The sequence below is a fragment of the Haematobia irritans genome, chromosome 2 (assembly GCF_050003625.1).
Source record: "Haematobia irritans isolate KBUSLIRL chromosome 2, ASM5000362v1, whole genome shotgun sequence".
NCBI lineage: Eukaryota > Metazoa > Arthropoda > Insecta > Diptera > Muscidae > Haematobia > Haematobia irritans.
The window spans coordinates 187,248,543-187,275,930 of record NC_134398.1 but is presented as its reverse complement, the minus strand read 5'-3'; the positions used below and the strand labels follow the sequence as shown (position 1 = coordinate 187,275,930).

At 33.1% G+C, this 27,388-nt stretch overlaps 1 protein-coding gene across 1 annotated transcript in view; it reads right to left on the bottom strand.

The window, feature by feature from the left end:
* The window catches only part of Trpgamma (Transient receptor potential cation channel gamma), a 97,657-nt gene that overhangs the window by 35,756 nt on the left and 34,513 nt on the right, over window positions 1–27,388 (bottom strand). Inside the window, exons 2-4 of the mRNA XM_075297044.1 lie at window positions 6,358–6,581; window positions 6,028–6,158; window positions 21–258 (exon numbers count right to left, since the gene is read on the bottom strand). Coding sequence (XP_075153159.1) covers window positions 21–258; window positions 6,028–6,140 — 351 coding nt within the window. The 5' untranslated portion in view covers window positions 6,141–6,158; window positions 6,358–6,581. The remainder of the gene's footprint in view (window positions 1–20; window positions 259–6,027; window positions 6,159–6,357; window positions 6,582–27,388) is intronic.

Below are 27,388 nucleotides of genomic sequence, written 5' to 3'. Positions count from 1 at the left end.
TAGTTTCTCTTTTCCCTTACATGATTTCCTTCTATTGTGAATGTCACATGTTCATGATCCAATAACACCTCCACGGCCTCCACAAATTCTTCAGATATGGAATGTAATAAAGCATCTTTGGTGTCCACATTGTAACTTATCAAAAGTTCCACCATTTCTAAATTTTCATTATCGATGGCCATTAGTAATGCGGTACGGCCCAATGGATCGACACAATTAATATTTATATAATCGGTATCTTGGGCCTTCATAAGCATCCTGAAATCGAGAGGTAAAATGCAATAGTCACAGTGGAAAATTCAAGACCACATATCAAACGGTTTAAAATTTTTAAAAAAATATATAATTTTAGATTTCATACAATTAACTTTAGTATAACTAAGCTGCATTAAATTATTCTTCAACTTAATAAATGAAACCTCATAAATTTAATTATATTAAGTTTTTACAAGGTCAGAAAAAAATTCTCTTAAAAAATCCAATTCCCATTCTACACCCATACAAAAAATATTATGAGATCAAAAAATGCAGTTTCTGAGGACTCAAACGGCGAGGACTACCTACACTGCTTGGCAAATATTCACATCCTCCGCAATACTACTATTCTTCGTAGAAATAAGATTCCCTAAGAGAAGTGCTTGCAAAGATTAACCCACACGGCTTGGGGAATGTGTTTATCCTCTCAAAGTAATACTTTGTCATCGTGAGTGTGGGTGTCATATTTCTCATACTGGAAACATGGGCTGACCTACGGGCTTACTGTTGCCATACAGAAATCTTCGTGCCTAAAGTTCTATTACAGAGACCTTCGGATCTAGGTGTCCCATATTGGGACCTTCGAGTCAATTGTTCCTCAACGGAGACCTTCTGTTATAGATTGCCATCACGCGAAGCCGAAGCCAAAAGGTCTCATAAACTGCCGACTTAAATGTCAGTAAATAGGGGCGTATCCTAACAATTGACCATAAAAACCTTTTGGTCAAAAATTCCTCCACTCGAACTGTCGGGACTACAGTTCCCCCACAGAGAGTCTGTTATTGATTGTGATCACGGGAAGCCGTCTAGAAATCAACCAACACCCAATCAACTACAAACAGAAGGTCTCATAAGCTGCCGATCATCTAAACGTCGGTATGTTAAATAGAGCCGTACGCTAACAGTTGATCATAAAATTCCTCCACTCGAACTTTCGAGGCTACAGTTCCCCCACAGAGTACTTCGGTCGTTCGTTTCCCTTATTGAGATCTTTAGTACTACTGTTCCCCCACTGAGACTTATCGTACAAGAATTGCTCCACTGGGACCTTGGGTCTGTTGTTCCCCCAACGACACCTTTGTACCCACAATTCCGTCTCTTAGGCATTTCGGCCCACAATTATGTCTCTGGGAAATTCGGAGCAAAATTCCCCACCGACACCTTCCATCCAGAGTACTTCGAACTTACAGTTCCCTTAGTGAGACTTTCAGTCCTACTGTTCCCTCACCTAGACCATTCGGCCAAGAATTCCTTCACTGAGACCTTCGGGTCTATAGTTCCCCAATGACACATTTGTTTGTACAGTTCCGCCACTGAGAACTTTCGGCCCACAATTACGCCATTGGGACATTGGGGCCTACAGTTCCACCGCCGACTCCTTGCCCACTGAGTGCTTTGGATTTATTGTGCGCATAATGAAATCTTCGCGCGTTCAGTTGTCATACGGAGACCTTCTATAACTAACGGTAGGCACACGAAGCCCGCAGGGAACCAGTCAATACCCAATTGACTACTAAATAAAGGGCTGATCAACTCCGGAGCTACATCCCTAACAATTATATATTGGCGAGTTCAACCATCCTCTAAAAGACGAAATTCACATCAACTGTCCACATATAATGAGGCCTTCGGTCGTTCGGTATTGCTCATCTGACTTTTTTCGGCCCATAATTTCACAACTTGCACCTTGCGGCCTACATTTATCCCACCGATTCCTTCCGACACTGAGTATTTCGGACCTAAAGCTTTCGTACTGAATATTTCTGCTATACTATTCTCCTACTGTAGCTAACTGTAGGCGTACGAGAATTAAACCAACATCCAATTAAATACAAACCGAAGGGCTCATCAATTCCCGTCCACCTAAATTTCATTAAAAATTGGCGTTTCTTATGAATTACTTATTGACGAATGTCACAGATTTCGATCATTAACCAAAATTGAGATCAACCACCACCTACGAAGTTCGGGCCTACAGTTCTCATACTGAGTCCTTCTGTAACTCAATGTAGGCACGCGGGGTCCTGTAGGAACCAACCAACAACCAATTAACTACTCCGGATCACATACATCTCTATAAATGAAACCGTTCCCTATCAATTACATATCGTGAATTCAACAGTTTCCAATCATATAGGAATGGAATTCACATCAAATATCTACCATCTGGAACATTCAGGCCTATAGTTCTCATACTGAGACCTTCGGTTCCATACTGTTACCCATTTGAACCCACAATTCCTCCACTGAGACCTTCGGAACTACAGTTCCCCCACCAATACCTTCGTCACTGTTCTGCCACTGAGACCCTTGGGCCTACAGTTCGCCCACCGACACATTTCGGGCTTGCTGTTCCCCTACAGAAAGTTCTTCGAAATTACAGTTGCCATACTTACGCTTTTGGGTCTATAACTCCAATACCGAAGCATTCGAGCTCACAGTTCCACTACTGAGATCTACTGTAACTAACTGTAGACACACGATGCCGTCTGGAAACAGAGGTAAATTACAGTTCCCATACTTATGCCTTTGGGTGTACAATTCCCATACTGAAACCTTCAAGCTCACAGTTTCCCTACTGACATCTTCGAATTCGCCCTTTTCCGATCATCTAAAAACCGAAATTCGCATCAACTATCTACCATTCCATTACTACTACAGTTCCCATACTGTGACATTCGGTGCTACTGTTCTCCCAACTGAGCAATAAAGGGTGATTTGTTAAGAGCTTGATAACTTTTAAAAAAAAAAAAACGCATAAAATTTGCAAAATCTCATCGGTTCTTTATTTGAAACGTTAGATTGGTCCATGACATTTACTTTTTGAAGATAATTTCATTTAAATGTTGACCGCGGCTGCGTCTTAGGTGGTCCATTCGGAAAGTCCAATTTTGGGCAACTTTTTCGAGCATTTCGGCCGGAATAGCCCGAATTTCTTCGGAAATGTTGTCTTCCAAAGCTGGAATAGTTGCTGGCTTATTTCTGTAGACTTTAGACTTGACGTAGCCCCACAAAAAATAGTCTAAAGGCGTCAAATCGCATGATCTTGGTGGCCAACTTACCGGTCCATTTCTTGAGATGAATTGTTCTCCGAAGTTTTCCCTCAAAATGGCCATAGAATCGCGAGCTGTGTGGCATGTAGCGCCATCTTGTTGAAACCACATGTCAACCAAGTTCAGTTCTTCCATTTTTGGCAACAAAAAGTTTGTTAGCATCGAACGATAGCGATCGCCATTCACCGTAACGTTGCGTCCAACAGCATCTTTGAAAAAATACGGTCCAATGATTCCACCAGCGTACAAACCACACCAAACAGTGCATTTTTCGGGATGCATGGGCAGTTCTTGAACGGCTTCTGGTTGCTCTTCACTCCAAATGCGGCAATTTTGCTTATTTACGTAGCCATTCAACCAGAAATGAGCCTCATCGCTGAACAAAATTTGTCGATAAAAAAGCGGATTTTCTGCCAACTTTTCTAGGGCCCATTCACTGAAAATTCGACGTTGTGGCAGATCGTTCGTCTATTCATGATGAAATGTCAAAGCATACTGAGCATCTTTCTCTTTGACACCATGTCTGAAATCCCACGTGATCTGTCAAATACTAATGCATGAAAATCCTATCCTCAAAAGAATCACCCTTTATAAACCCATACCTCCTTCACTGGGACCTTCGAAACCACAGTTCCCTTACCGAGACCTTAATTTCCACTGAGACATTTCGACCAAAAATTACTCCACTTGGATTATAGTTCCCCCAACGAAACCTTCGTGCCTACTGTTCCACTTGGCCCCCAATTTCATCACTGATACTTTTGCGCATACAGTTCGCATATTGATAACTTCGCCCACTGAGTATTTCGGACTTGCTGTGCTCACCCTGAGACCTACAGATCTTCCCATACTGAAACTTTCGAGCTCACAGTTCCCATACTGAGAAATTCTGTAACTAAGTGTAGGCACACTAAAAACCAATCAAAACGCAATTAACTACAACTGAAGGGATCAACTCCCGACCATCTACATTTCAGCAATTAATTATCGAAGTATTCAAAAATTTTCGATCATCTAAAATTATGTTCGGCACTACAGTTCTCATGCTGAAACCTTCGGTATTACTATTCCCCCTTGAACCCATTCGCCCTATAATTCCTCCTTCGGGCATACAGTTCCCCCACTGGGAATTACAGTTTCTTACCAATACCTTGCCCTGAGTACTTCGGACTTATAGTTTCCATATTGGGAACTTCTGGCCTTCGTTTCTACTGTTCCTCAACTGAGACATTTCAGTCCACAATACCTCCACTGAAACCTTCGAGCCTACAGTTCCGCCGCCGACACCTTCGTACCTACAGTTCCGCCATTTGGACATTTGGGCCTCCCGCCGACAATTTCCCCGCTGAGTGCTTTGTCTCTACAGTACGCACACTGAAATCTTCCCGCCTAATGTTCCCATACGGAACGGAGGCCTTCTGTAACTAACCATTGGCACACGAAGCCGTCTAGATACCAACCAACAGTACGCACACTGAAATCTTCCCGCCTACTCTTCCCATACGGAAAGGAGGCCTTCTGTAACTTACCATTGGCACACGAAGCCATCTAGATACCAACCAACAGTCAATTAATCACGTAACGAGCACCTACATATCAGTAAATACAACCATTCCCTATCAATCACTTAGGCCTGCGATTCCTCCTTTGGGCCATCAGTTCTGCCGACGCCTTATAGTCCACTACTGGGAATTACAGTTCTCCACTGATACCTTCCTACTGCTCTTCGGTCCTACTGTTCCCCAAATGAGACATTTCAGTTCACAATACCTCTAGTGAAACCTTCGAGCCTACAGTTCCACCGCCGACACCTTCGTACCTACAAGTCCGCCATTTCGATAATCGTCCTACAGTCCTCCCGCCGACTGGAAATTACAGTTCCCCACTGATACCTTCCTACTGCCCTCCTACTATTCCCCAACTGAGACATTTCAATCCATATTCCTTCACTGAAACCTTCGAGCATACAGTTCCACCGCCGACACATTCGTACCTACAATTCTGCCATTTGGATATGCGGGCCTACAGTTCTCTCGCCGACTACTTCCCCACTGAGTGCTTCGGGTTTACTGCGCATTGAAATCTTTGTGCCCACTGTTCCCATACGGAGGCCTTCTGGCATAGAGATCCACCACCGATACCTTTGTACATACTGTTCCGCTACTGAGAAAATTCGCCCATAATTTCACCACTGGGACCTTCGGTCCTTCCCTACTAATTACTTCGGACCTACAGGTCCCATACTGAGACCTGAGTATTACATATTACGAATTCAACAGTTCATGTACAAATTATCTGGGACTTTCGGGCCTACTGATATATCTGATATCACCTGCTGTCTATGGCTCGCACTGGGAGCGGTAATGGGTATCCGACCTACACATGGAAGTAATTGACTACCGGTTAAGTTAGGTTCAAAGAAGGATCAAAAGAGACTGCCGAGATAGGAAATCTGTATTTATGAAAGTCAAGGTTGGTTAGGATGGAAAGAGGATCCACGTGCCTCTGCCCTGAATTCATCATCTTCCGCAGCTCCTATTCGACTCCAAATTAACCTCTCCTAATTGTTAATTAAGTCCTTAAATTTAAGATAGATTTTCTCAGTATAAAAATCTCCAGAACCTTGTGGTAACCTCAGAAATCTTCTATACCAAAAAAATCCACATTTTTTAATTGGCGCCATGAATGTTGTCTTGAACTTTTTTGTTTGTCAACTTACCTTCGAGTACCCGCCATATCACCACGTTCCACGGCCAACAGAAATTTCTTTTCCTCCAATGTCAATTGGCGAATTTCCTGGTGAGGTCTTATGATGTTCTCCTCCTCCATCATGCCATGTATGCTATGACGCTGTGAAGAACATTTTCAATAAGAGAGAAAAGAAATAAAAAAACACAAAAACTTCAACATTTCCATTTCACACAAATCTTCTTAGACATGAAGGTCGAAAGGCAATAGCTGTAGTAGAATACTCTGACAGCATCTTCTTCAACCTTATGCGAAGCCAGAGTCATTGGAAAATCAGTAACAACAGCTACTACTTACTTACCTTGACCCTTTTAGCCGGTTCTATTTGTACACTAATGTGACCCGTACTATCGGTGGCATTGGATTTCTTTTCGGTATCCGAAGCATTGCCTCCTGTACTACCACCACTGCTGCCGCCTCCAGCATTGCCATTGGCATCGGTGCCGTTTTTTATTTTATTTAGTATGGGGGCCAATACCGATTTCCTGCGTGCAGGGCTGACAAAGTGTAACTTTTTTCCTTCGTCTGAAATGAAGAAGGAGACAGAGGAGAGATAGATAGAGAGTGAGTGAGTGATTTTATTACAAATTGCATTGGTGCTATGCATGTGAATGCATACACATGTAGACATGTAAGGACATTCACGCATTTATGGATATGACTTGATGATGATTCAAGGATAAAGCTGGAATGATTTGAAATTATTGGTGAATGGTTGAAATCATACAACACTGAGAAAAAGTTTTGAGGAAAAAGTATGTACATGATGATAGTTTCCATAGTACTTCATAATAAATAAAGCTTGTCGACATCTCTTAAACCTTATTTTTGAGTATTCTTATGGGGTCCCGCATGAGCACATAGAATTATGAATTTGTATCAGATTTATATAACGTCGACAACCACGGGATAATTCTGTCAGTCACTGCTTGAAATTCTGCCGGAGTAATTCCATCAGGTCCGTGGAGTTTTAAAGGTTCTTTATTCTAAATTCCGATACAATTTCCCCAACGATGTAAGTACAATAGTACCTCCAACGTCTCCGTCAACGTGTAGTGGCCATCCGACGTTTTAATGAATCCCACGAAGCGGAGTGAGTGGATGTTAATACTTTCGGGCTTGTTTTCAATACTATTCCAACAATCCGTTTAAGAGTTGAGCTGCCTACTTCCTAGTTCTCGCCCATGTTCTCAGATTTATGTTGTAAGTGCCCCAGTCCCCCAGGAGCTGTGGTGAACATTCCCCTGTTAAATAGCTTCTTGCAGGATTTTCTTCTAACTCTTTAACTCAGTAGACCACAATGACGGTCGAGTTTCCCCCTTGACTTTATTCTGAGGCATGCAGTTTTCAGTCAACCGAGTGTTCAATATCCTGCAAAGTACTCATGCTTCAATCAGCTTTCCTCACAAAATTTGTAGAAATATGGCCTTAGAAGTACGAATAGCCAGCTTGAAACTGATGTAGCGATGACCTGAGAAGCTATGTTCGCTTAAAACTTGTCACTCAGATACATATCTTATAGCTCATTTCCTGCGATGCAAAGGAAAAAACTTGATTCCGATATAATTTCCACGCTGCATCACAATGGACTGAATAGTCTAAGTGAGCCTGATACATCAGGCTGCCACCTAACCTAATTTCCACGCTAGGAAATGACCGTCGAGCCTCTATGGCACAGCCAGAACATGGTTCAGCCGTGTGATTTTCAGGAATGCCCAATAATAACTCCAGCCTCTCCTCTCTGGACGATGTCCAATGGCACTTCGATGTTTTAATGGACCCCCCGGAGCGGAGTTAGTGGGTTGTAATGCCTTCCAAAGTTTGGAAGCTTCGGACTTGTTTTCAATACTACTACAATAATCACTTCAAGATATGTGCTGAGCCCTTTTAAGTTTTCGCTTATATCCTCTCAGATTGATATTTTAATCACCCCCAGTCTTCTTGAAATCAGGTGGACATTGCCATGTTAAAGAGCTTCCTTCAGGATTTTCTCATATTACTTATAGCAGTAGACCACCATTGCGGTCGAATATTCCCTTCCCTTGGTATTCCTCTGGGACATGCATTTTTCTGTCCACCGCGTCTTCAATATCCAGCACAGTACTCATATTTGTCTTTGGCTTTCCTCACATTTGGCGCAAATGTGGTATTAGATGGAAGTTTGGCGGTCGAGTATTCGCCCTTGGTTTGGGACATGTAGTTTTCTGTCCACCGCGTCTTCGATATCCAGCACAGAGCTCATATTTGTCTTTGGTCTTTTCGGTATCACTATTTTGAACTAATATCTATACTTGTTCCAACCAGCTTTTCGCACATTTGGCGGAAATATGTTATGGTATTAAATGGAAGTTTCAATTGAGTTATCAAATATGTCCTCTTCACAGATCTTGGGGACTTTCGCATCAATCCTCAATTCAACATTGATTAATTTCAAGGCTGCAGACTTCTTCCGAATGCGATGTGTTTCCATGCCTGCATCTTTGGTATCTTGACTTCGCAAGAAGACCTCCTCATTTCTGACTCAGATGGACGCCTGTCTCACACGGCCCTGTGCAAGGGCTTAATGTTCAATTCATCTAACCCAACTGGCTATCACTGGATGGAAAATCTGTTTTAAATTTTTGAAGTTCCTGAATCTTCAGGAGGGTTTCAAGGTATTCATCTGCTGTAGGACAAGCCGGTACGTTTTTCTTCTCGACTATCTACAAAGCGAATCCTTCCTAAACTTTACCAATTAATTATTGTTGTTTTTGATCTCAGCTTAAAGCCATGCATTGACTAAACTACAAGTGTAGCTTAACCAACAGAGGAAAAGTATGCTTGTCAAATTAATTTGGGCAAAGCCCTATAGACTGCAAGATGGTTGGATGTACAGCTGTTTCGGAACTACCACATTCCTCATCAGCATCCTCTACTTGCAGCAAAACTATCAACCAATTATCAGAATAAATTCGGGTAATTCACTCAACCCAAAGTGAAATACACTTGAACCTTCCGAAAAAGGGTTTAATAGTCGTCTACTGCCTAAACAAATTTGCAAGCATATCTCTTTTCCTTTACCAAACTCAAATCATCGATTTGTATTTAGTTGGCTGGGTTTGTTTTTGAGCGTGCTTCCTCTATCTTCATTCGTTTTGTTTGTTATTGTTGGCTTCTCTTCAATCGTTATTGTTGCTTTTGATCTCAGCTTAAAGCCATGCATTGACTAAACTACAAGTGTAGCTTATCCAACAGAGGAAAAGTATGCTTGTCAAATTTTTTACCAATTAACATAAAATACTTTATGTTCAATATAAAAATCGCATGCCATCTTAGTCCATCCATATCATCCTAAATGGCACCTTCCAATCATAGATTGTAATATCTGGTTTACATTCCTTTAGTATGTTTAATATAGATTCAGAATTAGGAGGTTTTGCAGGTATGCATGTGCTCTAGATGTAGCCACTATGTTTTTCATCTCAGCTAATGCCAAAGTGGTCCCTTTCCAAACTTCAGCAATTCGCATCAATACAGATTTAAAACAATCCATAGATCTCTGGCCCTCAAATGCGATTAGCTTAAATTGTTCTTCATACCATTCAGGATATTGGCGTCGAGTGTTTGGACCAGAGCGTATACCAGCACCTCAATATACTTCCTTTGGAGCCATATCGTTCACTGCTCCCTTGTTAATAATGGCAAAGCTGTCTTTTGCAATTGAAGCAAACGATCTTTGATCCCTTTTAGAACCTGGCAATTCATCCTTTCGCCAACTTTAAAAATTCCTTGTGCATTTCTTAAAGCTCTTTCTCCAAGGATTACCACTGTTTGATGCCGTTGGTTTAGCAAAGCTTCGATTTGACAAAGAGGTGTTGCGGTCTGACGACCCGTCCACAGGTCGACTAATAAGGCCTAACTCTTGATCATTGATCATTTAATATAGATTCAGAATTAGGAGGTTTTGCAGGTATGCATGTGCTCTGGATGTATTCAGTACGTTTTTCATCTCAGCTAATGCCAAAGTGGTCCCTTTCCAAACTTCACCATTTCGCATCAATACAGCTTTAAAACAATCCATAGATCTCTGGCCCTCAAATGCGATTAGCTTAAATTGTTCTTCATACCATCCAGGATTGCCAACTTTAAAAATTCCTTGTGCATTTCTTAAAGCTCTTTCTTCAAGGATTACCACTGTTTGATGTCGTTGGTTTAGCAAAGCTTCGATTTGACAAAGAGGTGTTGCGGTCTGACGACCCGTTCACAGGTTGACTAATTGGGCCTTACTCTTGATCATTGCGCAAATTGGTAATTTCAATCGGATCGCCCAAAGGGCTATTTCGCCCAATGGATGACTTTGAATGGTGGGTTTGTTTTACCTGTAAACTTTCAATTCGAAATAAGTACCTAGTACATATGCACTAAATTTAAATAACACCAGGCAAAAAAAAAAAAAAACGTTGATCTTATCCGTTCGTTAGCTTTAAGAATTCCTTGTGTCCATTTTATGGAATTGCTTTGCTTATTCGACTCATCCTAATTTCTTTATTATTATAAAACGAGTATTTCTGCGTTCCTTGAACCCCGTTCTGGATTACCAACATTTGATGTCGTTAACTTAGGAGAGGTTCGACTTGCCAAAGAGACATCGCAGTTGACTACAGATCGATTCATAGGGTCTAAATCTCCATCATTCCCCAAATTGGTAACTTTAGTCGAAACTCGTCCCTTGGACCCTGAAATTGGCAGCCCAGTGGATGTTGGCCACAGTATAGTTATGTTTATAGTCTGAACGGCGCACAACTTTTGGTCATTGTCGAAATTGGTAACTTCAGTCGAAATCCATCCACTAGGAATTGAAGTTGGCAACACGGTGGATGTCGTTAAATTTGTCGTTGCATGCAGGCTTGTTTTACCAACACGCTTGAAATTCATAATATGTAGCTATTGCATCTGGGCTAAATTGATATAATTCGATTGAGCAAATGATCGTTGCTAGTGTTGTAAATTTTGATTACTTTTGACTACTCGTTACTACTCGTTACTTTTGAATTGAGTACTCGTTACTTTTATAAAAAAAAAAATTAAAAAAGACATTGTGGGCACTTTTTAATAATATCCTCTTTTCTAAATTTAAAAACAGTATAGAAAAGCAAATTACATTATCCAGTTTTATTCTAGTGTTATAAAATGTGGTGTTGTAGATATATGGGTCTCGTTAGGAAAAGATTTTCACCAATCATTCCAATTTTTAGAGCCAATTTCGTATTCACTATTTGGTATTTTTTCGTCAGGGTATATCTAAATGACATTGTGTATTACTGATGCTTGCAATTTGCCAACTTTTTAAATCCACCATTGACAGTGGATGAAAATATTAAGCGATCATTTTTATCGTGAGACCCAATGTTGAAATTTTCCAAGGGTTTTTGAATAAGCTTGGGTACCTTCTATGAAAACAATTGGATTGAACCGGCTGAAGTCAACGACATTATTATTCATACTATTCGCATGAGACGTGATCCATGTGATGCTTTAAATTATAGCTCCCATCTACACCCAATGCAAATTTTTTCAAATGCAAACGTTTTTAAGAAATCAGATAAATTTTTCACTTTCTTCAAAGGAAGAAGCCATATATTCTTTTCGTGTTATTTTAACTCATAAAACGATTTTCGAAAATTTCAATTAATATTTCCAAGAAGTCAAGAATTTTACTTCCAAACCGCCAACTTACTTACCGACAGAAGAAAAAAACTGGCATTGAAGATATTGAGTACTCTTTTACTAGTAACGAGTACTCAAAAAATTAGTCAGTAACGAGTACTTGTAATCAAATACTCGTTACTTTCCCAACACTAATCTTTGCTCCTTTTAAGAAACTGGAAACTCGACGGATCCTAATTTCATTATTATAACCAAAGCAATTCTGCATTCCTTAAACCCCTTTCGTGAGTGATTAGGGAGGACGTCATCGGTTTGGAAAACCAAAGATATGTCTCAAACCTGTCACCTGTCTATAAGTCGACAATACGGCCTACTTGGATCCATAGATCTTGACCTTTCCTTAATGATTGTGGTATTGATTCCGAGCCAAAGATGTTGCTTTTTAGGGATCTATCTAGTTTTAAATCTATGATCAATAAAATTAAAATTATGATACTGATTTCATATATCGAACTTTAATTCTAGACATATTAATAAAGCTACACCCGCACAAAAAATACCATTTTAAAAATCCAAATTAGACTTACCCCCATTTTCATAAAGCTCCATTAGTGTTCCGTTAACTAACCAACTTTTAAACCGTATTATGGACGAAATTGTCATCTTGCATATATATTCCATATGCCAGTTAGGAACTTAACTGAGGAACATTTTTCACTTAAAGTTAACTGGAGAGGAGATATTTGCAATTTACTTTCTGTTAATTGGCAGTTAAAGCCTAACGGAGCTACATGAAAATTGCCGTTAGACTATTCAGTTCATTGTGATATCACAGTGGTAAACTTCTCTCTTATCACTGAGGGCTGCTCGATTTCATATTAAGCTCAATGACAAGGGACTTCCTTTTTACAGCCGAGTCCGGACGGCGTTCCACATTGCGGTAAAACCACTTAGACAAGCTTTGAAACACTCAGAAATGTTACCAGCATTACTGAGGTGGGAAAACTGTTTTTGGTGTTCGGTCGAAGCAGGAATCTAACCCACGACCATGTGTATGCAAGGCGGTAAGTTGTTATAAGGACGATTTCTTTAAATCAAAAACCCGTGTCTTTACTTTAAGGACAATTTTCCGTAGTTCAAATACATACGGTCATAACGGTGGGAATCAAATTTTTAAAATTTTTATCCTAAATTTCAGGAAAAAAGTTTTGAAGCAAAGATTTTAAACTTTCTTTTAATTAAAATTTTAAATAAATTTGTCCTTAATATTGTGTAAGTTGCATGTCCCCAATTTTAGGTTGCGTAATCTTTGATACCATGTAAATATCTTTTTCAGTGTTGTGTCAAAAAATTCATTTTTTTTCTGTGTATAATAGTATTAAGTTTAGTTATTATGTTGTCATGGCTTTCTTACACCGAACAATGATTATGACAATGATAATGATGTTCACTGCAATAATGGCGTTGATGATGATTTTCTGATTGAATAGTATAAAATTATATTAGATGGAAATCATTTGGATTCCTAGAAAAATTCGATTAGTTGGAAATATGCGAATTGAAGGAGACAACAACAAAAAAACAACAACAATCTGATTTATCTATGTTATCCCACTTCATACGAATGTCATTCAAGGTTGAATGCTTTGTTGCTACAAAATTCCCACAATAGATTCCCAGTTCAATTGAAAGTGACAGATTTAAGGTCATTTGCAGGGAGTGTGTTGCGTTCATAATTAAATACATGATTGTGATCTTCATATTAGGTCAGATATGACGACAAATATACACACATACATATAAAGTGTCATCTTAATGAACTTCAATTTAGACTTCATTTGAATGCTGTATAAGATGTCCTTGTTTAGGATACAGAAAAAAGTTAAATTAAACAAGTATATACGGCCGTAAGTTCGGCCAGGCCGAAGCTTATGTACCCTCCATCATGGATTGCGTAGAAACTTCTTCTAAACACTGCCATCCACAATCGAATTACTTAAGTTGCGGTAACGCTTGCCGATGGCTAGGTATCTTAAAAAGAAATAAAATTTTCACAAAATTTTCTATAGAAATAAAAATTTTGACAAAATTTTCTATAGAACGAAAATTTTGACAAAAATTTCTACAGAAATAAAATTTTAAAAAAATTTTCTATAGAAATAAACTTTTGACAAAATTTTCTATAGAAATAAAATCTTGGTATATTATTTTTGGCTCGAGTGGCAACCATGATTATGAACCGAATAAAATTTGAACATAATTTTCTATAGAAATAAAATTTTGACAATGATGAAAATTTTATTATGAACCGAATAAAATTTTAAAAAAATTTTCTATAGAAATAAAGTTTTGACAAAATTTTCTATAGAAATAAAATCTTGGTAGATTATTTTTGGCTCGAGTGGCAACCATGATTATGAACAGATGTGGACCAATTTTTGTGTGATTGGACCAATTTTGGTATGGTTGTTAGCGACCATATACTAACACCACGTTCCTAATTTGAACCGGATCGGATGAATTTTGGTCCTCCAAGAGGCTCCGGAGGTCAAATCTGGAGAACGTTTTATATGGGGGCTATATATAATTATGGACCGATATGGACCAATTCTGGCACGGTTGTTAAAGATCATATACTAACACCATGTTCCAAATTACAACCGGATTGGATGAATTTTGCTTCTCTTGGAGACTTCGCAAGCCAAATCTGGGGATCGGTTTATATGGGGGCTATATATAATTATGAACCGATGTGGACCAATTTTTGCATGGTTGTTAGAGACCATATACCAATACCATGTACCAAATTTCAGCCGGATCGGATGCAATTTGCTTCTCTTGGAGACTTCGCAAGCCAAATCTGGGGATCGGTTTATATGGGGGCTATATATAATTATGAACCGATGTGGACCAATTTTTGCATGGTTGTTAGAGACCATATACCAACATCATGTACCAAATTTCAGCCGGATCGGATGAAATTTTCTTCTCTTTGAGGCTTCGCAAGCCAAATCTGGGGATCGGTTTATATGGGGGCTATATATAATTATGGACCGATGTGGACCAATTTTTGCATGGTTGTTAGAGACCATATACCAACATCATGTATCAAATTTCAGCCGGATCGGATGAAATTTGCTTCTCTTTTAGGCTCCGCAAGCCAAATCTGGGGATCGGTTTATATGGGGGCTATATATAATTATGGACCGATGTGAACCAATTTTTGCACGGTTGTTAGAGGCCATATACCAACACCATGTACCAAATTTCAGCCGGATCGGATGAAATTTGCTTCTCTTTGAGGCTTCGCAAGCCAAATCTGGAGATCGGTTTATATGGGGGCTATATATAATTATGGACCGATATGGACCAATTTTTGCATGGTAGTTAGAGACCATATACCAACATCATGTACCAAATTTCAGCCGGATCGGATGAAATTTTCTTCTCTTTGAGGCTCCACAAGCCAAATCTGGGGATCGGTTTATATGGGGGCTATATATAATTAAGGACCGATATGGCCCATTTTCAATACCATCCGACCTACATCGATAACAACTACTTGTGTCAAGTTTCAAGTCTATAGCTTGTTTCGTTCGGAAGTTAGCGTGATTTCAACAGACGGACGGACGGACGGACGGACATGCTTAGATCGACTCAGAATTTCACCACGACCCAGAATATATATACTTTATGGGGTCTTAGAGCAATATTTCGATGTGTTACAAACGGAATGACAAAGTTAATATACCCCCATCCTATGATGGAGGGTATAAAAAGAGTGCAATGCTTTCTATTTAAATAAATGTTGAAGTTGGTGAATATTCTATTTCCATAGAAATAAAATTTTGACAAAATGTTCTATATAAATAAAATTTGTTATTTTAATTAGTTGACCTTTAAACTTTTAATTATATTTGCTTAGTTCGGCTTGAGGTCATGTGAATAAAAACAGATGTTGTTGTTTTTTTTTTTTTTTTTGAGTTGTATTTTTATATTTAAAATTTTCCAATATTTCGAGACATCTCCGATGCTCGTCTTCAGGGAAATTATTTTAAACAAAAAGAAAAAACATTTAACACATTAACAAAAAATATATCATTACATGAAAAACACAGATAATTACATTTAAATTTAAAGAACAGTGAACTTCTTTACAAGGGAGTATATTTACAACTAAAAGCTAATCTGTCTTTCTATATTTTTGTACAATTGTACAAATTGTACAAAAATAATTGTATAATAATAATAATGTAATTATCTGTGTTTTTCATGTAATGATATATTTTTTGTTAATGTGTTAAATGTGTTTTCTTTTTGTTTAAAGTAATTTCCCTGAAGACGAGCATCGGAGATGTCTCGAAATACTGGAAAATTTTAAATATAAAAATACAACTCAAAAAAAAAAAAAAAACAACAACATCTGTTTTTATACACATGACCTCAAGCCGAACTAAGCAAATATAATTAAATAAAATTTTGATAACATTTTCTATACAAATAAAATTTTGACATAATTTTTTATAGAAATAAAAATTTTGTATAGAAATAAAAATTTTACAATATTTTTTAAAGAAATACAATTTTGACAAAATTTTCTATAGAAATAAATTTATTACAACATTTTCTATGGAAATAAAATTTTGACAAAATTTTCTATATAAATAAAATTTTGATAACATTTTCTATAGAAATTAAATTTTGATATAATTTTCTACACAAATAAAAATTTTGTATAGAAATACAAATTTTACAATATTTTCTATAGAAATAAAAATTTGACAAAAATTTCTATAGAAATAAAAATACTATAGAAATAAAATGTTGCCAAATTTTCTATATAAATAAAATGTTGACAAAATTTTCTATATAAATAAAATATTGATAAAATTTTCTATAGAAACAACATTTTGAGTAAATTTTCTATAGAAATAAAAATTTGACTAAATTTTCTATAGAAATAAAATTTGGACAGAATTTTTCTATAGAAATAAAATTTGAACAAAATTTTTCTAGGGAAATAAAATTTTTCTATGGAAATAAAATTTGGACAAAATTTTCTATAGAAATAAAATTTGGACAAAATTTTCTATAGAAAAAAAATTTTGACAAAATTTTCTATACAAATAAAATTTTGATAAAATTTTCTATACAAATAAAATTTTGATAAAATTTTCTATACAAATAAAATTTTGACATAACTTTCTATACAAATAAATATTTTCTATAAAAATACAATTTTGACAAAATTTTCTATAGAAATAAATTTTTGACAACAGTTCCTATAGAAATAAAATTTTTACAAAATTTTCTATATAAATAAAATTTTGATAAAATTTTCTATACAAATAAAATTTTGACATAATTTTCTATACAAATAAAACTTTGCAAAAATTTTCTATAGAAATACAATTTTGATAACATTTTCTATAGAAATAAAATTTTGACAAAATTTTCTATAGAAATAAAATTTTGACAAAATTTTCTATATAAATAAAATATTGATAAACTTTTCTATGGAAACAACATTTTGACTAAATTTTCTTTAGAAATAAAAATTTGACTAAATTTTCTATAGAAATAAAATTTGGACAGAATTTTTCTATAGAAATAAAATTTGAACAAAATTTTTCTAGGGAAAAAATTTTTTCTATGGAAATAAAATTTGGACATAATTTTCTATAGAAATAAAATTTTGACAAAACTTTCTATAGAAATAAAATTTTGACAAAATTTTCTATATAAATAAAATATTGATAAAATTTTCTATAGAAATACAATTTTGACATAATTTTCTATACAAATAAAACTTTGCAAAAATTTTCTATAGAAATAAAATTTTGAAAAAATTTTCTATAGAAGTAAAATTTTGACAAAATTATCTATAGAAATAAAATTTTGACAAAATTTTCTATAGAAATAAAATTTTAATAAAATTTTCTATAGAAATAAAATTTTGACATAATTTTCTATAGAAATAAAAATTTGACAATATTATCTATAGAAATAAACCGTTTACAAAATTTTCTATTGAAATACAATTTTGACAGAATTTTTCTATGAAAATAGAATTTTTACAAAACTTTTCTAGGGAAATAAAATTTTTACAAAAATTTTCTATGGAAATAAAATTTTGACATAATTTTCTCTAGAAATAAAATTTTGACAAAATTTGTCTATGGAAATAAAATTTTGATAACATTTTCTATACAAATAAAATTTTGACATAATTTTTTATAGAAATAAAAATTTTGTATAGAAATAAAAATTTTACAATATTTTTAAAGAAATACAATTTTGACAAAATTTTCTATAGAAATAAATTTTTGACAACATTTTCTATAGAAATAAAATTTTGACAAAATTTTCTATATAAATAAAATTTTGATAAAATTTTCTATAGAAATTAAATTTTGATATAATTTTCTATACAAATAAAAATTTTGTATAGAAATAAAAATTTTACAATATTTTCTATAGAAATAAAAATTTGACAAAAATTTCTATAGAAATAAAAATACTATAGAAATAAAATGTTGACAAAATTTTCTATATAAATAAAATGTTGACAAAATTTTCTATATAAATAAAATATTGATAAAATTTTCTATAGAAACAACATTTTGAGTAAATTTTCTATAGAAATAAAAATTTGACTAAATTTTCTATAGAAATAAAATTTGAACAAAATTTTTCTAGGGAAATAAAATTTTTCTATGGAAATAAAATTTGGACATCATTTTCTATAGAAATAAAATTTGGACAAAATTTTCTATAGAAATAAAATTTTGACAAAATTTTCTATATAAATAAAATTTTGCCAAAATTTTCTATATAAATAAAATTTTGATAAAATTTTCTATACAAATAAAATTTTGATAAAATTTTCTATACAAATAAAATTTTGACATAATTTTCTATACAAATAAATATTTTCTATAAAAATACAATTTTGACAAAATTTTCTATAGAAATAAATTTTTGACAACAGTTCCTATAGAAATAAAATTTTGACAAAATTTTCTATATAAATAAAATTTTGATAAAATTTTCTATACAAATAAAATTTTGACATAATTTTCTATACAAATAAAACTTTGCAAAAATTTTCTATAGAAATAAAATTTTGATAACATTTTCTATAGAAATAAAATTTTGACAAAATTTTCTATAGAAATAAAAATACTATAGAAATAAAATGTTGACAAAATTTTCTATACAAATAAAATGTTGACAAAATTTTCTATATAAATAAAATATTGATAAACTTTTCTATGGAAACAACATTTTGACTAAATTTTCTTTAGAAATAAAAATTTGACTAAATTTTCTATAGAAATAAAATTTGGACAGAATTTTTCTATAGAAATAAAATTTGAACAAAATTTTTCTAGGGAAAAAAATTTTTTCTATGGAAATAAAATTTGGACATAATTTTCTATAGAAATAAAATTTTGACAAAACTTTCTATAGAAATAAAATAATTAATAATCAGAATAAATAAAATTTTGACAAAATTTTCTATATAAATAAAATTTTGATAAAATTTTCTATAGAAATACAATTTTGAAATAATTTTCTATACAAAAAAAAACTTTGCAAAAATTTTCTATAGAAATAAAATTTTGAAAAAATTTTCTATAGAAGTAAAATTTTGACAAAATTATCTATAGAAATAAAATTTTGACAAAATTTTCTATAGAAATAAAATTTTAATAAAATTTTCTATAGAAATAAAATTTTGACATAATTTTCTATAGAAATAAAAATTTGACAATATTATCTATAGAAATAAAACGTTTACAAAATTTTCTATTGAAATAAAATTTTTACAGAATTTTTCTATGAAAATAGAATTTTTACAAAATTTTTCTAGGGAAATAAAATTTTTACAAAAATTTTCTATGGAAATAAAATTTTGACATAATTTTCTCTAGAAATAAAATTTTGACAAAATTTGTCTATGGAAATAAAATTTTGACAACATGGGAACTGGCTTCAGTATGTCACACTCGGCCAATTTTGACCAAACTGTGTAAGCATGCTCTTTGAACCGGCGCAATATTAGCAAGTAAAGGGTGATTCTTTTGAGGTTAGGATTTTCATGCATTAGTATTTGACAGATCACGTGGGATTTCAGACATGGTGTCAAAGAGAAAGATGCTCAGTATGCTTTGTCATTTCATCATGAATAGACTTACTAACGAGCCACAACGTCGAATTTTCAGTGAATGGGCCCTAGAAAAGTTGGCAGAAAATCCGCTTTTTTATCGACAAATTTTGTTCAGCGATGAGGCTCATTTCTGGTTGAATGGCTACGTAAATAAGCAAAATTGCCGCACTTGGAGTGAAGAGCAACCAGAAGCCGTTCAAGAACTGCCCATGCATCCCGAAAAATGCACTGTTTGGTGTGGTTTGTACGCTGGTGGAATCATTGGACCGTATTTTTTCAAAGATGCTGTTGGACGCAACGTTACGGTGAATGGCGATCGCTATCGTTCGATGCTAACAAACTTTTTGTTGCCAAAAATGGAAGAACTGAACTTGGTTGACATGTGGTTTCAACAAGATGGCGCTACATGCCACACAGCTCGCGATTCTATGGCCATTTTGAGGGAAAACTTCGGAGAACAATTCATCTCAAGAAATGGACCGGTAAGTTGGCCACCAAGATCATGCGATTTGACGCCTTTAGACTATTTTTTGTGGGGCTACGTCAAGTCTAAAGTCTACAGAAATAAGCCAGCAACTATTCCAGCTTTGGAAGACAACATTTCCGAAGAAATTCGGGCTATTCCGGCCGAAATGCTCGAAAAAGTTGCCCAAAATTGGACTTTCCGAATGGACCACCTAAGACGAAGCCGCGGTCAACATTTAAATGAAATTATCTTCAAAAAGTAAATGTCATGGACCAATCTAACGTTTCAAATAAGGAACCGATGAGATTTTGCAAATTTTATGCGTTTTTTTTTAAAAAAAGTTATCAAGCTCTTAACAAATCACCCTTTATATACGGCCGTATGTTCGCCCAGGCCGAATCTTATGTACCCTCCACCATGGATTGGGTACAAACTTCTACTAAAGGCGGTCATCCATAATTAAATTACGTGTGCTGCGGCCGATGGCAAGGCATCTTAAAACTTCCTAACATCATCTTCTAAATTGTAAGTTAGTCCACGCGGGATATATACACACAGAAAAATAATACATTTATTTTATGAATAGTGTTCACAAAAATTTTCCAAACACGGGTTTAATAAATTATATGAGAACAATTCATAAAATAAAAAATATACTCATTGACTACGAATATATACATAATAAGAATGGAATTTTTAATATTATAAATGAAGTACACACATTTTTGTTATTGAAAAATATGTACTTTTACATAATATATACTAAAAACGTCATGCCTTATACGTAACTTTTCTTTTAGATTTCTGATTCTTTAGATTCTGATTCTTTCTCCTGATTCTTAATGCTTGTATAATTGGTCAACATGTATGAACCCATTTATTAAAACCCGTATTAAAGCCCAACCAGCAAAGAACATAATTTTATAATATTTTGTATTATTTATAAACATGAGCACCAACGCTTCAAGTTAATATTGTTTTTCGTAATTTTTTTTTTAAAGCAATAAATAATTTTCGAATCGCGACGGCGACTCAAACTATATTGGAAAACTCAAGCACATCTAACACACGTGTTGCTTCAAAACGTTATGTTTCTTTTTTTTCGTCTGGGATTATATGCATGTGGGAGTAACTCTATGTTGTAGCTCTCTCACGCTAAGAGAAAACCAGTATTTTTGATGTATTAATTAAAGTTTCATAAATTTTATGAAACCATCCCTATATATTATTAAAAAATTCATAATTTCAAACAAGTATTTTCGAAAATAATATATTATGTAAATGTACACATTTTTTTATGAAAATGTCCATTTATAAAAATGTACAAATTTATGTACAAAATCATATTTTATTTTTTTGTGTTTAGTAGACACAAGAAAGGTCGATTAAATACGTATATATTCAGTTCTTGACCGGTATATATAGGGAAGAAATAATTACGAAACTACATGAACTTTTGAAATATGGGGGTCGCTTTATATGTGGGTTATATACAATTATGAACTCGAGTCTACCAAAATGTTTGGTAGATTGGTAGAATTCTTGATGTTTTGGAAAATTTTGCAAAATATTTCTCTCCAACTATGAAATGCTTCATAAATTTTCTAAAGAAATAACATTTTGACAAAAGTTTCTACAGAAATAAAATTCTGACAAAATTTTCTATAGAAATAAAATTTTGACAAAATTTTCTATAGAAATACATTGTTGACAAAATTTTGCATGATTGTACCATGTACCAAATTTCTGCCGGATCGGATGAAATTTGCTTCTCTTTGAGACTCCGCAAGCCAAATCTGGAGATCGGTTTATATGGAGGCTATATATAATTATGGACCGATGTAGACCAATTTTTGCTTGGTTATTAGAGAGCATATACCAACACCATGTACCAAATTTCAGCCAGATCGGATGAAATTTACTTCTCTTGGAGGCTCCGCAAGCTAAATCGGGGGGTCCGTTTATATGGAGGCTATACGTAAAAGTGATCCGATATGGCCCATTTACAATACCTACATCAATAACAACTACTTGTGCCAAGTTTCAAGTCGATAGCTTGTTTCGTTCGGAAGTTAGCGTGATTTCAACAGACGGACGAACGGACATGCTTAGATCGACTCAGAATTTCACCGCGACCCAGAATATATATACTTTATGGGGTTAAAGAGCAATATTTCGATGTGTTACAAACGGAATGACAAAGTTAATATAGCCCCCATCCTATGGTGTGGGGTATAAAAGTTATGTTTTGACTGATAGAGATTAGCGCGATGTGGCGGCATTAAATATCATGACACCGACCGACTAAATGTCAAAATCTATCCAGTAGTTTTTGAGTTTATCGATCAAAAACATACACGTAATTTTTGTGTATATAGAAATAAATTAAATAAAATTATAAAAAATTATTGTTGTTTCGTTTTTAGCATAAACTCATGCATTGACTAAACTACAAAAGTAGCTTAACCAACAGAGGAAAATATGTTAGTGAAATTTATTTGGGTAAAGCCCTATAGACTGCAAAGTGGTTGGACGTCGATTCAGAATTATCACATTCCTCATCAGCATCCCATTCTTGCAGCAAAACTAGCATCCAATTATCAGAATTAATTCGGGTAATTTACTAAACCCAAAGTAAATTACCTTTGAACCTCCCGAAAAAAGGCTTTGGGTAGTAGGCTTTGCCTAAATAAATTTACAAAAAAAATTAAAAATATCATTATAATAATTATTTTTTTTTTTACATTTTAAAATACATAAGATAAAAAAAACATGAACTTTGTGAGTTATTACAATTTTGATTTTTGGATTTTTGAATAAAACATTGTTTTTTATTAGACACTCCTAAAAATACTGATTTTTATTTCCTTCGAGAGGCAGTTCAAATAAAAAAAAATGAGACCTGCTAGACGGACTGGGCCCAACTATTTAATTAGTTTGGTAGTTTTGGTTATCAATTAGCATTTTCGATTTCACTTATATTTCATCACAAAATTCCCAAAGTGACCATAAATAAATTATTGGCTTTCTACGAAAATTTTGCATTGACAACTAATTGACTGAGTTTATTTGGTTGTATCCTTCAATTTTAATTATTGTTGATGATGGAGGTTTTCATGTGTGTTGGAAAAACAGGCTAAGTCCAAAAGATATCAGAAAAACAAAAATAAAAACAAAACACAAACAAATGATTTAACAAACCAAAAGAGACATTTCATATCCATTAAAATGCCTTCAGGTGTCAGAATGCAATAACCACTGCACAATGGGATATCCAGAAAAAAAGTGAACCAACAATGACAGAAAATCTAGATTTATATTAGAAAATTTAATTTAGTAATTGCAATATGATAATAATTTTTGTCAAAATGGAGAAAATTTAAATGTTTTTAGTTTAAAACATACCACAGTTGGTAAAATTCTACCAAAAATGGTGGATTTAGTTTGGTATAATTCTTGATGTTTTGGTAGAATTTACAAAATATTCCTCTTCAACTAAGAGGTACTTTACCATGGAAATAAAATTTTGACATAATCGGTGGCAAAGGAAAATTGATATGTTTTACGAATTTATTTCGGCATAAGCCCCCTATCATGTAAAACCTTTTTTCGGAAGGTTCAAGTGTGGTTCACTTTTGGGTTTAGTGAACTGCCTGAATTTATTCTGATAATTGGTTGATAGTTTTGCTGCAAGTAGAGGATGCTGATGAGGAATGTGGTAACTCCGAAACGTGCGTCCATCCAACCATCTTGCAGTCTAGAGGGCCCAAATAAATTTGACAAACATTATTTTCCTCTGTTGGTTAAGCTACACTTGTAGTTTAGTCAATGCATGCTTTTAAGCTGAAATCAAAAACAACAACAAATACTTCTATAAAAACTAAAATTTTACAAAATTTTGTAAGAAATAAAATTTTCACAAATTTTTCTAACAAATAAAATTTTGACAAAATTTTCTATAGAAATTAAATTTTGACAAAATATTCTATAGAAATAAAATTTTGACAAATTTTCTATAGAAATAAAATTGTAACGAATTTTTTTATAGAAATAAAAAAATTGACAAAATATTCTATAGAAATAAAATGTTAACAAATTTTTCTATAGAAATAAAATAAAACTTTGACAAAATTTTCTAGAGAAATAAAATTTTGACAAATTTTTCCATAGAAATAAAATTTTGCAAAAATTTTCTATAGAAATAAAATTGTAAAAAAATTTTCCATTGAAATAAAAAAATTGACAAAATATTCTATAGAAATAAAATGTTGACAAATTTTTCTATAGAAATAAAATAAAATTTTGACAAAATTTTCTATACAAATAAAATTTTGACAAAATTTTCTATAGAAATAATATGTTGAAAAAATTGACAAAATTTTCTACAAAAAAAAATTGATAGAATTTGGACAAAATTTTCTATAGAAATAAAATTTGGACAAATTTTCTATAGAAATACAATTTTGACAAAAATTTTTCTACAGAAATTAAATTTTGACAAAATTTTCTAAACCCGTGTAAAAATTGGAGGATCCAATCCTATCTAATAATATCAAATTGGGTCTAATTGGATCTGTTCAGATATTGGTTCAGACATAATTAGATATGCACAGATATGCTATATATGGTGCTAGATCTGGTTAGATATAATTGCAGATCTCATCATATATAGTATAATATCTAATTATATCTGGCATATCTAATAATATATGCTTGGATAGGACCATATATAGCACTATATCTAATAAGATATGGTAGATATAACATCATATCTGACTATATATGGGGTTAAATACGGTCCAAAATATAAAAAAAAAATCTTGAACAAGTTAAAAAGATTTATGAAATACACGTCTAAACCTCAATGCCATTATGTCAAATGTCAACGCCGTCAGGGGCATCACTTCTAAACAAATTTAACGCCAGACTAGCTGAGAAAATTAAGAAATTTAATATAATTGTTTTAAATGTGTTCCTTTGATAAAGGTTATATCGTTTCCTTTATTGCGGAGATTAAGGTAAGTAGGTTGTATTTGTTATTTCCTTAGTAGTCATTTTCATATTGTTTTACTATTTTCTAGATTTGGAAAAAAAGGAAACCTCAGTGGTGTACTGGTTAACATGCCCGCCTTGCATTCAAAAGGTCACGGGTTCAATCCCAGTTCCGACCAACACCAAAAATTATTTCGGCGGTGGATTATCTCCTCGCAGTAATGTTGGTGACATTTCTGCTTCAAAAATTCTCTAAGTTGTTTCAGCGCAACGTGAAATGCCGATAGGACTCGAGGAGGTCCCATGTTATTGAGCTAATTATTGAATCGAGCAGCAGTCAGTGATAAGTGAGATGTTGATCACTGTGATGTCATGATGGTCTGAATAGTATGTATGAGCCTATACCTAACCTAATCCCGAATACACTTTAAATGTGAGTATTAAAAGCAACATAAAATTATATGGCAATTTTTATTGCAACTTAAAGAAGAATGATCCAAAACAATACTAATACTTGCTTACATAGTTCAATATATTCCCATATTTGTTTATTCCTATATTTGTTTAATAATTGTTTTTTTACTTAATTTCATTGCAGATTGCCTTAACGCTGTAATACTTTAGTCGCGTATCTAAGTCCAAAGCAGAAGAAACAAACGAAAAAACCTTTGGACAACACTCTAACTCAACTGTCAATACTCTTAAATAGCTTTGATGGATCAATTTAAATTAAACATATTTATTATGCACATACTTTTTGTCTGTATTATGAAATAAAACAATTGATCTCATTTTATATACAAATTATGGGCTTTTATGTGTTGAAAGATCTCGAAAGATACAATTGTATCAAATAATATACAATTATATCAAATTAGATCTGATTAGATGTGTCTCATTTTTGAGATCTGATCAGATCCAATTTCATAGTATTTAGATCTGACCAGATATAACCATTTTTCGGATCTGCTCAGATCTGACCATATCTTGGCTCAGATCTAACCATATCAAATCAGATCCCCCAATTTTTACACGGGAAGTAATAAAATTTTGGCAAAATTTTCTATAGCAATAAAATGTGGCCAAAATTTTCTATAGAAATAAAATATGGAAAAAATTCTCTATAGAAATAAAATTGTAACAAATTTTTCTATAGAAATAAAAAAAAATAAAAATTCTTCTACAGAAATAAAATTTGGACAAAATTTTCTATAGAAATAAAATTGTAACAATTTTTTCTATAGAAATAAAAAAAATTTTTTTTGACGAAATATTCATAGAAATAAAATTTTGACAAAATTTTGTAAGAAATGAAATTTTGACAAAATTTTCTATAGAAATGAAATTTTGACAAAATTTTCTATAGAAATTAAATTTTGACAAAATTTCCTATAGAAATTAAATTTTGACAAAATTTCCTATAGAAATAAAATTGTACAAAAATTTTCTATATTCTATAGAAATAAAATGTTCACACATTTTCTATAGAAATAAAATTGTAACAAAAATTTTTATAGAAATAAAAAAATTGACAAAATATTCTATAGAAATAAAATGTTGACAAATTTCTCTATAGAAATAAAATAAAATTTTGACAAAATTTTCTAGAGAAATAAAATTTTGACAAATTTTTCCATAGAAATAAAATTTTGCAAAAATTTTCTATAGAAATAATATTGTAACAAAATTTTCCATAGAAATTAAAAAATTGACAAAATATTCTATAGAAATAAAATGTTGACAAATTTTTCTAAAGAAATAAAATAAAATTTTGACAAAATTTTCTATAGAAATAAAATTTTGACAAAATTTACTATAGAAACAATATGTTGAAAAAACTTTCTAAAATTTTCTATAGAGATAAAAGTTGGACAAAATTTTCTATAGAAATAAAAATTGGACAAAATTTTCTATAGAAATAAAATAAAATTTTGACAAAATTTTCTATAGAAATAAAATTTTGACAAAATTTACTATAGAAATAATATTTTGAAAAAATTTACTATAGAAACAATATGTTGAAAAAACTTTCTAAAATTTTCTATAGAAATAAAA